General features: G+C 43.1%; 2 protein-coding genes across 7 annotated transcripts in view; one reads left to right on the plus strand and one right to left on the minus strand.

The window, feature by feature from the left end:
* Positions 1-6,524, plus strand: part of peli3 (pellino E3 ubiquitin protein ligase family member 3) — a 19,467-nt gene extending 12,943 nt beyond the window's left edge. For 5 of the 6 annotated variants that reach the window (XM_015046788.1, XM_015046794.1, XM_015046800.1 and 2 more), the window contains exons 5-7: positions 1,591-1,815; positions 2,044-2,232; positions 3,204-4,017. In XM_015046788.1, coding sequence (XP_014902274.1) covers positions 1,591-1,815; positions 2,044-2,232; positions 3,204-3,803 — 1,014 coding nt within the window. In that variant the 3' untranslated portion in view covers positions 3,804-4,017. Of the gene's footprint in view, positions 1-1,590; positions 1,816-2,043; positions 2,233-3,203; positions 4,018-4,864 lie in introns of those variants that run through there. The other variant, XM_015046768.1, reaches the window with a different exon arrangement.
* On the minus strand, positions 5,379-13,163 carry rab1ba (zRAB1B, member RAS oncogene family a). The gene is made up of 6 exons (XM_015046814.1): positions 12,862-13,163; positions 10,457-10,529; positions 10,247-10,342; positions 8,615-8,710; positions 8,366-8,497; positions 5,379-8,010 (listed from the first exon to the last, which is right to left on the minus strand). The coding sequence occupies exons 1-6, from the start codon at positions 12,873-12,875 to the stop codon at positions 7,816-7,818; spliced, it is 606 nt and encodes a 201-aa protein (XP_014902300.1). The 5' UTR covers positions 12,876-13,163; the 3' UTR covers positions 5,379-7,815.
* Positions 13,164-13,647: the final 484 nt, after the last annotated feature.

Genomic DNA, 13,647 nt, shown 5'->3' on the forward strand with positions numbered 1-13,647 from the left:
ACACACACACACACACACACACACACACACACACACACACACACACACACACGCCCCGCCCTTCCTCCACACAAACCTGAAAACTTCTTTAAAAAAATCCTAAGACAGGTTAACCAGGTGTAGCGTTTCTATTCAGAAAACAGAATTAAAATCAGAACTAATTGTGTTAGACACACTTGTACATGCTTAAAAGATGTGAGGGGTCGTGTGTGTGTTAAACAGTTACGTTTTAGGACAGTGGGAGGAAGTCAGAGTACCCAGAGAGAACCCGCAAACCTGCAGAAAGACTGGAACCCAGAACCTTCCAGCAGATACCAACTGCACCGCCGTACAGCTCCAAACAAAGAGTCATTCTGTATTAAAATAAATTGTGTATCAAAACAAACGTGGATCTGTGGCACATAAAAGCTTTTTTTTTCTTCTCGTGTCTGGGTGTAATCAGTAGCTGCGTTGTAAAGGATCTGACTTTCTGGTCATTTTACAGGATTGGTTGCTATGGATTCGCTCCTCTTTCTGCTCTGTTTGTCAGCTTCAGTCTGGCCACACCTTTGTTGAAGTTTACCTGTGTTATTATTACTGACCACATTAACCTCGACACCGTTACAAAAAACAACTTAACTGGTTCCAGAGTAAAACAGAACAATCAGAGCTTTGTGCCTGTAAAGCAGGATGGAAGAGACTGAATGTTTTTCAGCACAGCTTAGGTCAATGTGAACACTGCAAAAACACAAAATCCTACCAGGTATTTTACGTCTAGTTTCTAACTTCACTAGAAGTTTTGTTTTATTACACTTGAAATAAAACAAACTAACTACTAACTAAGTTACTACAAGTAACTTTTCAGCAAGAAATAAGAGCTTGTTTAAGTCAGTAATTCCTTAATAATGATTAAAAATGTTCTAGTTCCATTGGCAGTTTATAATAATATTCAGTTTCAATTATAAAGCTCTTTATATCTCCAACTGAAATCTCAAAAGACTCATTCACTCACTGATGATGGCAAGCTACTGGACTATAGCCACATCTGACCAACACCAGCAGGTCAGGTGGGTTGCCACGTCGCTTATTTCACTTTATTCTACCTATAACATGAAAAAAATGTCTTCTTATAAGTGAAATAATCTGCGAATGGAGCTACAAATTTTTCATCAATATTAAGGAATTATTGACTTAACCAAGCTCCAAGTTCTTGATGAAAAGTTCATCTTATTTCATTTGTTCTAAGATATTTGTGGTAGAAACTAGATAAAAATACTGGGTCAGACTTTGTGTTTTTGCAGTGACTGGGCAATTTATGATGATTTTCACACAAATGGGTATTTCTGAATTAAATTTTTAGCATCAGTTATGTCAATAAACGATTATTTAGACAACTAGTTCTGAGTACTTTTTGCATCTAATCAATAAAGTTGTAAAATAAAAACAGAAACAGTGATGTAGGCATAGTGGGCTGCCTGGGCGAAGCCGGCCACCAGGTCCGGCTCCTCCATAGCGGCTCTCAAACACATTCTTCCCCTGCTGCTGCTTCATGTTTCAGTCATGATGAATTTGTCTCTGTGATGACAATGACCTCTGTCTGGCTGCCCTCAGATCGGCAGATCTACAGAGAGCATGATTGACTTTGTGGTCACGGACACGGCAGGCAGCAGCAGCGGTCACGGTGGAGGGGCAACGGGGGAGGGTGGTGGAGGAGGCCAGTCGGCCCAAAGCACCATCTCTCGCTACGCCTGTCGCATCATGTGTGAACGCAGTGCTCCCTACACAGCCCGCATCTACGCTGCTGGGTTCGACTCCTCCAAAAACATCTTCCTAGGGGTCAGTTTCTGCCTTCCTCCTGGTAAAGCAGAAGTCAAAGAGTCATTTTCAGAGATTTTTTTAAAATTGTAACACACTTTCTCTTTCTATTAGGTTTATTTTTAGATGTTTGAATATTTCTGTCCATTGCCAAAGTGTAAATTATGTTCAGTTTAGAAAGAGAATAGTAACATTTGCAGTTTTAGCTATATCCCAACAGTCTGTGTGTGCGCGTGTGTTAAATGTCAGGAACGGGCTGCCAAATGGAGGACCTCAGACGGCCTGATGGACGGCCTCACCACCAACGGGGTTCTGGTGATGCATCCGGCCGGAGAGTTTGTATCTGAACCTGCTCCGGGTGTGTGGAGGGAGATCTCAGTGTGTGGCAACGTGTTCGCCCTGAGGGAGACGCGCTCAGCCCAGCAGAGGGGGAAACTGGTGAGATGAACAATGCAAACCACTACCAGATACACTTCATAAGAACAGTTTTTCTCAGTTGCTGAAATGATCTCAGATGGAAATTTCAGTTATTATTACATTTATTTTCATTTACCACAAAATATGTTATTAGTTTCTTTAAACTCAGATGTTTGCATACGCTGAGTTAGATGTGAGTTAAATGGAGGAACCCGTTGTGTTTTGAGTCAGAGGTCAAAGGTGAGCATGTGTTGCTGTGAAATGTTAAACGAAGCCCGAGGTCTGAAGAAAACCTTGATCTTCTTCAGACGCTGGCTGAAGCTGGAAACAAGAGTTCAGTTTTCCTCAGAGTGAAGAACCAGGAACCAACATGGACTGAAAAGCCACCATAAGAAACTTTGTTGTTCATGTTGGGTTTAGATTTATAATTATTTTTATTCAACCAAGAAGTTTGATTCTGATCAGGAAAAGAAATTACACAATTGAAGGAGAGTATCCATTTTTAATAATAACTCCACGGGGTTCTGGTGACCCCCGTGGAGTTTCTATTCACATTTATTCAATTATTTACTGACTTTACAGTTATCAAACCCTTCTTTTATGTTTTCAATTATTTATTCTTGGTGATTAGCTCCAAGCTGTTGGAAAGCCTCTGTGCTATCACCCTAATCTTTACTGCCCTCAACTTCTGCAAAACATTAATACTGAGTTAAAACCAACATATTGATCAAATTAAAGATTACTTTAAACCTACCAGAGTTATGGATAACTGTGACCATAACTGTAGTTTATAATGCAAACCTTAAAAAGATGCATCTAAACTGAGTTGGAAATTCCCCTACAGCAGAACAAACCATCTGTTCTAAAGACCTTTAGGACGATGCAGAGAAAAGATTAAGAAGATTATTGGTGTTGGAACAGGAAATCAGACAGTGATGCTCTTTTCTAACAATGTTTTTCTACCTTTTGGTCTTCCTCTGGATTTGTTTCAGGTTGAAAACGAGTCAAACACTCTCCAGGACGGTTCTCTCATCGACCTGTGTGGGGCCACCCTGCTTTGGCGAACTCCTGCCGGACTGCGCCACATTCCCACCCTCAAGCAGCTGGAGTCCCTTCGGCAGGAGCTGAACGCCGCTCGGCCCCAGTGCCCTGTTGGCTTCAACACCCTGGCCTTCCCCAGCCTGGCCCAGCGCGAGATTGTTGACAAGAAGCAGCCCTGGGTCTATGTCAACTGTGGCCACGTGCACGGATACCACAACTGGGGCTATCGCAAGGAGAAAGGGCCCACCAGTCCGGGGGGCACAGCACCAGCCGGCACTGGTGAGAGAGAGTGCCCGATGTGCAGGAGGGTGGGCCCCTATGTGCCTTTGTGGTTAGGCTGTGAGGGCGGATTGTACTTGGACGCCGGCCCCCCCACACATGCCTTCTGTCCCTGTGGCCATGTGTGCTCTGAAAAGACAGTGGTGGGATGGAGCCAGATCCCACTGCCCCACGGCACGCATGCCTTCCACGCTGCCTGTCCCTTCTGCGGTACTTGGCTGACGGGGGAGCAGGGCCACGTCAAACTCATCTTCCAGGGGCCCGTCGACTGAGGCTCACACACACACACACAGGAGCCTCTCCCAGGATGAAGGACTTCAGTGAATGACTGGTGACTAAGGACTGTGTTCTCGAGCAAAAATGTGAATGCGCTGATGTACAGGAAGATGACTCCTTCCGTGATAAAACTAAAAGCAATAGTAGATGCCAAGGCTTTGAATGGAAGAGCTGTCTGGAGAAAATGTAAATAAATAGTGTTGAATTGAATCATGGTCTTTTAATATCATTTGCTCTGTGCTACCCTTGAGTCAGTGGGTCCACTGAGGCAGACTGCCTGGATGAAGTAACCTGGTTGAGCTGTGGGATGTATGAAGGAATACAGAGGACAGAATGTCAAACCTGAAGGGGCTTCAGAAAGATTTGGGAACAGGACTCAGCATAAAGGAACAGCCCCACCTTATGTGACAAAATACACATTTCTATTGTTTTGATTTTATTTTGTTTTCCAGAAAATGCCACACTGGCACTCTGTTGCTTCCATTTCAATGGTTGCTGTTTCAGTCAGGAATGCGACTCTGTTGGGTTTAGATATTCCCTGACCAACAGCATTCAGAAATGAATTATGGTAAATCTCACTTTGTAAACAGTTAGTTCAGATTTCTGTGTCTTTGAGCCCTGCCTTATAGAGTACCTGTTAAGTTACATAGTCAAAAATTAACAGCAATATTTTGGTTTATTTAACCTGTCATAATAAGAGAAAAAAAAGTATATTCATTTTTCAAATGAACCCTAATTAATTTTTTTTGAGTCACAGTTAAATATTTAATTTGCAACCTAATTTTTGGGTTAGCAAATTAAATATTTAGTTTATAAATTAAATGTTTGGCTTAGAAAATAATAATCTTGGAGCTAAATATTAAGCTAGTGAGTCAATTATTTGGAGCTATTAATACATTTATGACAAATTTATAAATGTATTAATAGCACGGTCGAAAAATAACTGAAAAATGAACCCGTTTTTTCTCCTGATGAAACATAAAGGGAACGGGTGCAGACAGCGCCCCCTTCAGACTGAGAGCAGGTTACACCAGGTGCTGCGGCTGCAGCTGGGTTTACACACACACACACACACACACACACATTAAATCAACACAGGCTGAATAAACCAACATATTGCTGTTAGTTTTTTTGCTATGTAATTTTACAATCGGCTCCCCATAATACCAGCTGTGCAGACACAGCATGTTATCCTGTTACTAAAAATAACTGAAGGTCACCTGCAGCCCCCCTCGACCCCCTGCAGGTGGAGAGCGAACGCACACGACTCTTAAAGCTTGATGTTGCTCCAACTTATGCCCTTCCATACATCTCAAGGGAATCGGCTTTTCAAGGCTGTTTGTGTGCCATGAAGTCTGGATCTGGATGACAGTCGTGCCAGCAGTGGGAGCAAAAGCGATTATGAAATGTCATGTGGGTTTTATTTGCCGTGTCAGCAGTGATTCAGAGGAGACGCTTCCTGCACACAGGTGAGCGACTCCAGGCAGAACAAAGCAAGGTCATCAGTGACAGGGACCCTGCTGTGATCCACAGACAGCGTTAGGAGAGAGTTCAGACTGGGTTTCCAATCATTGTTTTTCAGAATTTTATTACATACATCTTTTTAATATGTACAGAAAGAAACATGATCAAACTCTGCAGTAAGACAAAACCAAAGGGGACAAGCCAAACAAGACAAAAAAGTGACAACAGCTATTACCTGGTGTTTTTTAACCAACACCGTCTAATGAGTGCCTTTGCTGCATTTAACTATTAAAAAGCAATAAAGAATTGTGCAAACGACACAGAATACCCCCTTAACCAAAACAATCCAAAGTGAAAAGTAAAAAAAAAAGTAAATGCAGACCACATTCATGAGCAAACCCCCCACCCTTTCTATTAAACCCCACCTGATCAGCACCCCCACCCCCTACCTCCATTCAGTAAACAGTATAGGATTCAATGAATACACCAAAACCAGCAGCCTAGAATACAAAGACTGGCTGAAAATATAAAGACATGTAATCAAAGCCCAAACTTACATGTGTGAGAGTCAGACAAAGTTTTATTCATGATTTCTAGTTGTGCATCTACAGGTGAGAACGGTGTGATGCTGTGACGGGGAGGGGTACCCACCGACTGCTCAAGCTTTATTCAACATCAGATTCAACCTGACAGAAACCCCACCCCAGAGTGATGACAGGCGGCCAGCAACAGCGCTGAACCAGGTCAGTTGGTGCCTTTGACCACTAGGGGTCTAATACGTCCAGGTGTTTCTGGGGAGCGCCAGCTGTGGGACGGAAGGGAAGGGAAAATCAGGGAGTTCATATCCGGTCAGCAAGCCAAGACCAGTCAGTCCCTGAAACTCCAGAGGAAGTTGCCAAGGATGAAGCGAACAGCATCACAACCACTAAGAGAAGGAGATAGGAGCTCTGGAGGACGACGGCAGAAAACTTCCAGTTCTAGTTTACAGCAGGAGACTCAGTGCTGCTAGAAGACAGTTCACTTATTGCAGAGGGACGTTGGTTCCCCCCCTTCTGGTTCCCCTAAAGTCCACTAAGACATGGCTATCAGTTCTAACATCGCTCAGAGCTCTGGGCTTGGAAACAGACTCCTAACCCTCTGATGCTACAATATTAACATGAGAGTGAGAACTGGTGAGTCCAGTTGGAATGTCCTCCGGTCCATTCAGACTCCTCCCAGGTTCTCAGGCCTTGCTGTCAAACCTTCCTACAACAGACTGAAAAAACTTCTGACCCCAACTGGATCACCTCCAGATAATTATCATCATCTAACAAGATTAGATAAAAGTGTGACACACCTAATATTAACCAGCAAAAGGTGGGCAGCTGGAAGTTAAATAGGAAGGTCTGACTGCCCAACATGACTGAACTGTGAATGAGCGTGAATAGTTATGATGCTGTTTACTCAAAACGATCACAGGTCATTTGACGAGGGACTATGGGTTCAACAGCTGTGACCCAAACAACTGAGTTGGAGAGGTCATCTCAGCAACAGCATCGCAGACACATCTGTAGCTTCACATGTTATCCAGAAATCTTACTGGGCCGATATCAATAAAACCTCAACAATAATGAAGCTGATGAAAGGCTTCCCCTTCTTCTAATGCTATAATCTGTAAGGAATAACGCCACCTGCTGACAGAAACACTTAGTGACTCGATGTTCAGTCATCAAGGGAAAGCTAATGCCATAGATTCCAGTCTCCACAGGGCCTGGGCGGATGAGGGTGGATGGCACCATCCTTATCCACCCAGGCCCAGTTGAGAGGTGTGCTCTGAACACTGAAGGTCAGGGTTTTACCCCAGCTGACTCCTACTCTCCAGGTGGACCACCTGGATCTGTGTGTGTACTCCTCTGTCAGTACACAGACAGAGGGGGGATGTTAGCATGTAGCTAAGACATGAGTTGAGATGTCAGCAAACATTTAAGGCCCCAAATGTTGGAAATGAATGTTTGTACGGCAGGCTACAAGGAAGCTAACGAAGCGGACGGATGGAAGAAGCTGCCTGAGAGAGCGCCATCTGGAGCCTTAACGGGGAACTTGTGTGATGATTACAGTCTGAGAGCAACAGCAGAAGGGGAAATCCTCCCAGGACCGAACCGGGTGGGGATAAAGGTGAGGGGGGCGAAGAAACTTGACTTCAGTCTTTTTAACTCTAACTGGACAATAGTGTGTGAGCAGGAACAGGTGAAGTCTCTCAGTGAACCAGCCTTCCCTGTAACAATCCTCTGTCCTCTGAGCAGAACGCGTCACTGCCTCTGGAACCTTCCACCGTGCTTCCATCAGATCAGCACCCAGAGGGGTCATTACCTGACCTTTCAACCCTCTCTGATGCCCAAGGGTGCTAAACGGAAGGCGGGGCTAAGAAGGCAGGCTGGGGAGGGAGTGGAAGGGGTCAGGGGGGTTAAAGTGATGAAATGGTGAAGGCGAGGGAAAGGGAAGAACGAACATGAAAGAGGGATTCACAAGAGATGTGGGGTTTAGGGGTGCGAAGGCATGGGTCCCTTAACAGCAGCCACCTCCAGACTGCCTCACTGGGGTGCTCTCAATCTTTAGGTTGGGCTTGTCGCCGCTGGCCGTGGCCCCTGGCCCCATGCGCTTCTTGATCTCAGCTGCCATGGTCATGAAAGCCTGCTCTACGTTGGTGGCGTTCTTGGCACTCGTCTCCAGGAAGGGGATGGCCAGAGAGTCGGCAAACTCCTGCCAGGAAGAGGAAGAAGAAGGTGAAACATTCAACCCAAAACATAAAGGGGACCGGTGCAGACAGCGCCCCCTTCAGACAGAGAGTAGGAGCTGCGACAGCAGCTGGGTTTACGCACTCACAGATTTACATTCAGACCCAATAACACTTTAAAGCATATTGCTGCCAATACCAAACCTGACAGCTTCACCAGCACACTGACCAGTTTCACTGTTCAGTGCATCAAAGCCGTAACACAGTAATAAATTATAAAACCTACATCTTTATTTCCTGAGAAGATAATACAACTTCCTGTTGTACAACTCAATCAACTATTCAGCTGCATCCACAGTTTCCATCAGAAACAGGCCGTACCTTGGCTGTTGTGTAGTCCACCACTTTCTTAGTGGTGAGGTCACACTTGTTGCCCACCAGAAGCTTGTTCACATTTTCACTGGCATAGCGGTCGATTTCCTGCAGCCACTGCTTGATGTTGTTATAAGACTCCTGAAAAAGGCGATGCACGGATTTAACTGAAAGGCTTCAGTTAAATCGAAGGGTCGACTGAAACAGCCTGGCTACGCTCCAACTCCCTGTGATTCATCAGGCTGTTCCTGCACTCACCTGGTCAGTCACGTCATACACCACGATGATGCCATGGGCTCCACGGTAGTAACTAGAGGTGATGGTTCGAAACCTCTCCTGACCTGCAGTGTCCCACTGATGACCAAGGAGAGAAGACAAGAGTAAGAAAATGCATACAATCATGACGTGGATTTTGTATATCATAGTAAAATGTAATGGTGGACCAATCAAAAACAGTGTAACATTCAATATTTTCTCCAGAAACATTCACTGATGTTAGATAAGTAACAATGGCATTTTCAGGCTACAAGCTAACAATCTGTCCATGCAGTCAGCAAACAGACCCAGGACCTAAAGGCTCTACTGTGTCTCGGTACCAGACACCAGGCAGGCCAGGATGAAACCAGCAGAACCAGTGGAACAGAAACATGGTTAGTCCTGCCACATCCCACCCTGCTGCTAACCAGTTATGGTTAACAAATAAACAGCAATCACCTTTAACAATAATTAATTTAGACTTAGATTGGTTAGAGCCAGATAAGGGAAATTTGAAGTGTTTTTATATCACACTGTTTTCTTTCTGCAAACTCCAGGAGCTGAGATGCTCCAGTAGGTTAGCAGCTTCTTCTATAGGCATCCCCCACTCCCTACCCCCAACATGCTGAAGCTAATTGGAAGGTAATTAGGTAATTAAGGTAAAAGACTAGGTGTTCACACTAACAACTGGTTTGTGTCCTGACTAAACGACTGTGGATCAGCGTTAACTGATCCTGCTGGACCTATCAGAGCAGCTAAACCTGCTGCCTCACCCAGCTCTCAGGGAATCACTCACTAGTGTGTCCCCAGTTTAACTAGCAGCTCTGTTGTGTCATTTGTCTTCAGGCTTTTTAGTCGCTAAAATGTTTGCTGTTAAACCAGAAATGTTGTTAGAGACCAAGCTGAAAAGTATTTTAATAATCTTGTCAGTATCTTATTCTCTCACCTCTGGAAGCAACTGAAGGTCGCTGACAGCCAGAGGAGCTGCTTATGTCTCAGAGGAACTGAGAACATAATGATGATCACATACATGAGGCGTTCTCACATTCAGTTGAAGTAAATCCAAATTCAAAAATATTTTATTGATACTAAATGGAAATTAAATGTTGTTGTAACTCATATTATTCAAAGTTCTTTATGACATACTGGTGGCTTCTCCTGTACAAGGAAGCTTCTCCAGAAGTTGCCAGTATTACAGCACATCAGAAGAAGCCTCTGACTGAAGACACTGTTGTATCTCACTGAAACAGTAATAACAATAACTAATAATAACAGTGGAGCACAGACTGCAGCTTCTGTAGAGATGTCTGTTTGGTTGTGGAGTCAGACCAGGAGTGGTTGGGTTGGGGTGTGATGCGTTCACTGACTCAGACTGCTTTCAGTATTTCATAATTGCAATTTGTGTTTCATTGTTTTCATCTGGATTTTCCTCTTCTGGCTTCTTCTGGTGGAGAATTATGAAGGATGTGTCATGTCAATGACGAAGACACTTTGAAAACTATCACATAGCATTTAGTTCCACATCCAGAAGTGGAACAGATCAGATTTGTTTGGGGGGACAAAGCCATGGAAACCATGAAGCCCTCTACGGAGGCAGCACAGCTGGTGTTCCAGTACTAGTGTGCATAAACTCACAATCTGCAGTTTAATCGTCTTGCTGTCTAGCTCGATGGTGCGGATCTTAAAGTCCACTCCGATGGTGCTGATGTAGCTCTCTGTGTAGGTGTCATCCTGTATAAAAGGAAATAAAGAGAAGCAGAACTGGAGAGGCTCCGTCTGACAACAGAAGAAGAAAAGACTGCAAGATGAGGAGGGAACCGCCTGCTGGTACAGAGAACTACTTACAGCGAAGCGCAGAAGAAGACAGGATTTTCCCACTCCAGAGTCTCCGATGAGGAGCAGCTTGAACAGATAGTCACTGAAAGGAAAAACATATCAATATTTTAATTAGAAATTGTGCTCTTATAAGGGGCTGGCATGTAATTTAAATTAATTTTCATACATATTAAAAATTTTAACAGAATGAATTGCATTTATTTATTTTTCTATACGAAAGACCCAAGATGGAACCTAATGTTTGATGAAGATGACTGAAAAATTAAAGGTGAAATCATGATCATGATTTTTGAGCAGTTCTATCAGCTTTTACCTGACAGAACTGCTCATAATATTATGACCAAGTACATTGGTCATTTAATATGCATTGTGACTTATTCTAATGTAATTTAAAGCTTCAGTGACTACACTACAGCATAGTGGTAGATTAGGTGACAATCCACTGTGTTAATGGATGTTTTCTATTAAACAATAAATGTAGTTAATTTACATGGCGTCACTTCAGAACAAATAATATCGTCTCAAGACATTTTCCAAGCCACACAGAGTCAGTTCACCCCAGTCCTCCAGGTCTCTGAGCTGCTGCCACGCACTGATCAGTATGCAGTGTGTGGTTCGGTGTGTTTCCTCTGATTCCAGTTTGGAGTTTAAAGCGCAGACTGCTTCCTATCAACACACTCCCACAGATACAAAGGTGGCAGTATACTGAGTGCCACACAAGACACACTGTGAAAGGTAGCAGGGTGTCGAATCAACCCCATGATTCTACACCCTGCTACTTCACCGCTTGGTGAAGTGGTGCATCACCAACCACTTCACACAGGTAAGGAACTTTTATTTTCTGTCTCTTCAAGATTTGTTTCCAGTTGCATCTCTTTCACAGGATGGTGCTGTTATTACTACAAACCTAAAGGTAAGATCAGGGGGTTTGCCATTGCCCAGGTAGTTCCATCAGTTACAGTTCAGTACTAACAGAAATAAGAACATGAATAGACAAAAACTTGTGAAAAATTAAAGGGGCAGTATTAAGTAAAATTTACTTTTCTGAGCTTTACATGATGTTATAATGTTATTCCCTCGTCAAAAACATACCTGGAGTGTTGCCTTCACTCTTTCATACGTGTTTGAGTAATCCTTTAATCCCCATGGTAACCATTCAGCTGTGCAAAACACTTGGGTGGACCTAGCCCCGCCTTCAAAAATGGTGGAAGCCCAGTTTACAAACTTCAGAACTTCTGTCTCACAAAGTAACCCTTCCCTGTGACTTCCCCATTAGCTCCTTCAGACTAGCCAGCAGCAATTAGCAAACATATGGTGCAACTGCACATCTGCTAAGCGCAGTATAGGAGTTGCAACTTAGTGTAAGGCTGATAAAATGTTGTCAAAGGGTTAATAGAGGAGCCATGTTGTGATGACTTCCTGAAAGCAGATTTTAGACAGAGCGGGAGTTTTTAAAGAAACAGAGATCCAATTTCATCTGAAGGTAACAGTTACCAGTTGATTGTGCTAGAAAATAGCACTATGTGCCTGGAGAATACATAATACTGACCCTTTAAATTCAACCAAACAAAGGTTCCATTTGTTCATCGTGGACACAACACCATTAATATGACAACACATACATGTGTTGTCATATTAATGTATGACAAAGAATCAGACATACATGTTTGAAATTATGCAGGATAATCTCTAAACTTGATCATGTTAGAATTATACAGAGACTCAATCATATTTAATAAATCATAATATGCATTTTGATTAGGCTTGTTTGTCAGAGTAAAAGTACCTTTTCAAAACAACCTTTAAGCAGGTATGAAACCTATTTATTTATATATAATAAACCCCTGGAGTGCAGTTTCTGCTGAAAATGTTTCCTCTATACTTCAGAGTCAGGTCAATGGGAGGCAAAAAGAACAATTTCAAAGATCCCCACCATTTCAGCCAAACACTCGGCCGAAATGATGCCTGTTGATGGTTCAGGAAAGTGTGGCCTGGTCGCAACCTGCGTAAGGACTAAATATTAGTGAAAGTGTGTCTATTTCAGATTCATCTTAGCCTCTGCCTAAATGCCAGAACCGGACAATCCTTGTTTAGTTGCTATCTGCTAAAAGTAAAAATGGCAGCGTCCTCTCCAAACATTCGCTTTTTCTTGGATCATCTCCCACAGTAGGTTGTTTCGTAGCGGCTAGAAGCAGAAGCAGAACCGACACAAAGCGGCACAGAAGTCGTCACCTGACGTTTGGAGGATTACTGACACATTCCGCATTGTTCCTGGGAACCAGCTAGCTCCTGTTTATCCGACAGATTTCCGGCAGGACCATTAAACAATCATTGTTCGGAATATTCCACAGTAAAGCACATTACACAGAAGCAGTAGCAGTCTTACAGCTGAGAAAGGTAAAGAGAAAACTTACTACTCGGGATTCATGGTTTCACTTGCGCTGCGTCTCTTTGGGCGAACACTCTTCCTTCCCTCTACGACAAACCGAACAGATGACTGGACGGTAGGCTCGATTCTGAGGCACTTAGAAGATTTATAACCGTCTGTACTGCCGACCTCTGTGTATCCTACCTTAATTGTTTCAAATATCTTTCTTTTAAGCACACATATTTCAACTCCAGTCACGTCTAATGCTATATTTTCCTCTTTCTCTCCTGCCTTTCTGTGTTCGCTGCTTGGTAAAGGTTTAAGGATGACTGCGCAGGTGCGGTAGTGACGAAAGGTGATGTGTCACTACGAGATGGACTGCGCCACTGGTAAACAGTCGTTTTGAGTACAGAGGGAAAGAAAACACATTTCGCAATTATTAACGACAAAATATATGAATAAAGTTGGTGGTTTCAGGTTGTCACACAGACTAATATATAGTCTGTGAGTTTTCATCTCTAGCCGTCATAAGACGCGGGGTCTGCCCCATTAGTCAGCCGACAAGGAGAGCGGCGACGTGTCGGCGGAGTTTGTTCTCTTCAACCAGTTACTTGGCCACCTGAGTGGGAGTTAATACATAAAATACATAAATAATGCTATAAATACATGGAGAAATCTTGAAATAAATAAAATCTGCAAAACGGTGACTGACAGCTCTCCTCAATAAAATAAAATAATAATTATATATATATATATATATATATATATATATATATATATATATATATATATATATATATATATATATATATATATATATATACATATATAT

Source organism: Poecilia latipinna, unplaced genomic scaffold, assembly GCF_001443285.1.
Source record: "Poecilia latipinna isolate Pla-1442-1.1 unplaced genomic scaffold, P_latipinna-1.0 Scaffold40, whole genome shotgun sequence".
Lineage (NCBI taxonomy): Eukaryota > Metazoa > Chordata > Actinopteri > Cyprinodontiformes > Poeciliidae > Poecilia > Poecilia latipinna.

Coding starts and splice junctions, on each gene's coding strand:
- rab1ba (XM_015046814.1), bottom strand. Junction 8,498..8,614: donor TGTATGACGTGACTGACCAG/GTGAGTGCAGGA, acceptor CGCCTTTTTCAG/GAGTCTTATAACAACATCAA. Junction 8,011..8,365: donor TGGACTACACAACAGCCAAG/GTACGGCCTGTT, acceptor TCTTCCTGGCAG/GAGTTTGCCGACTCTCTGGC.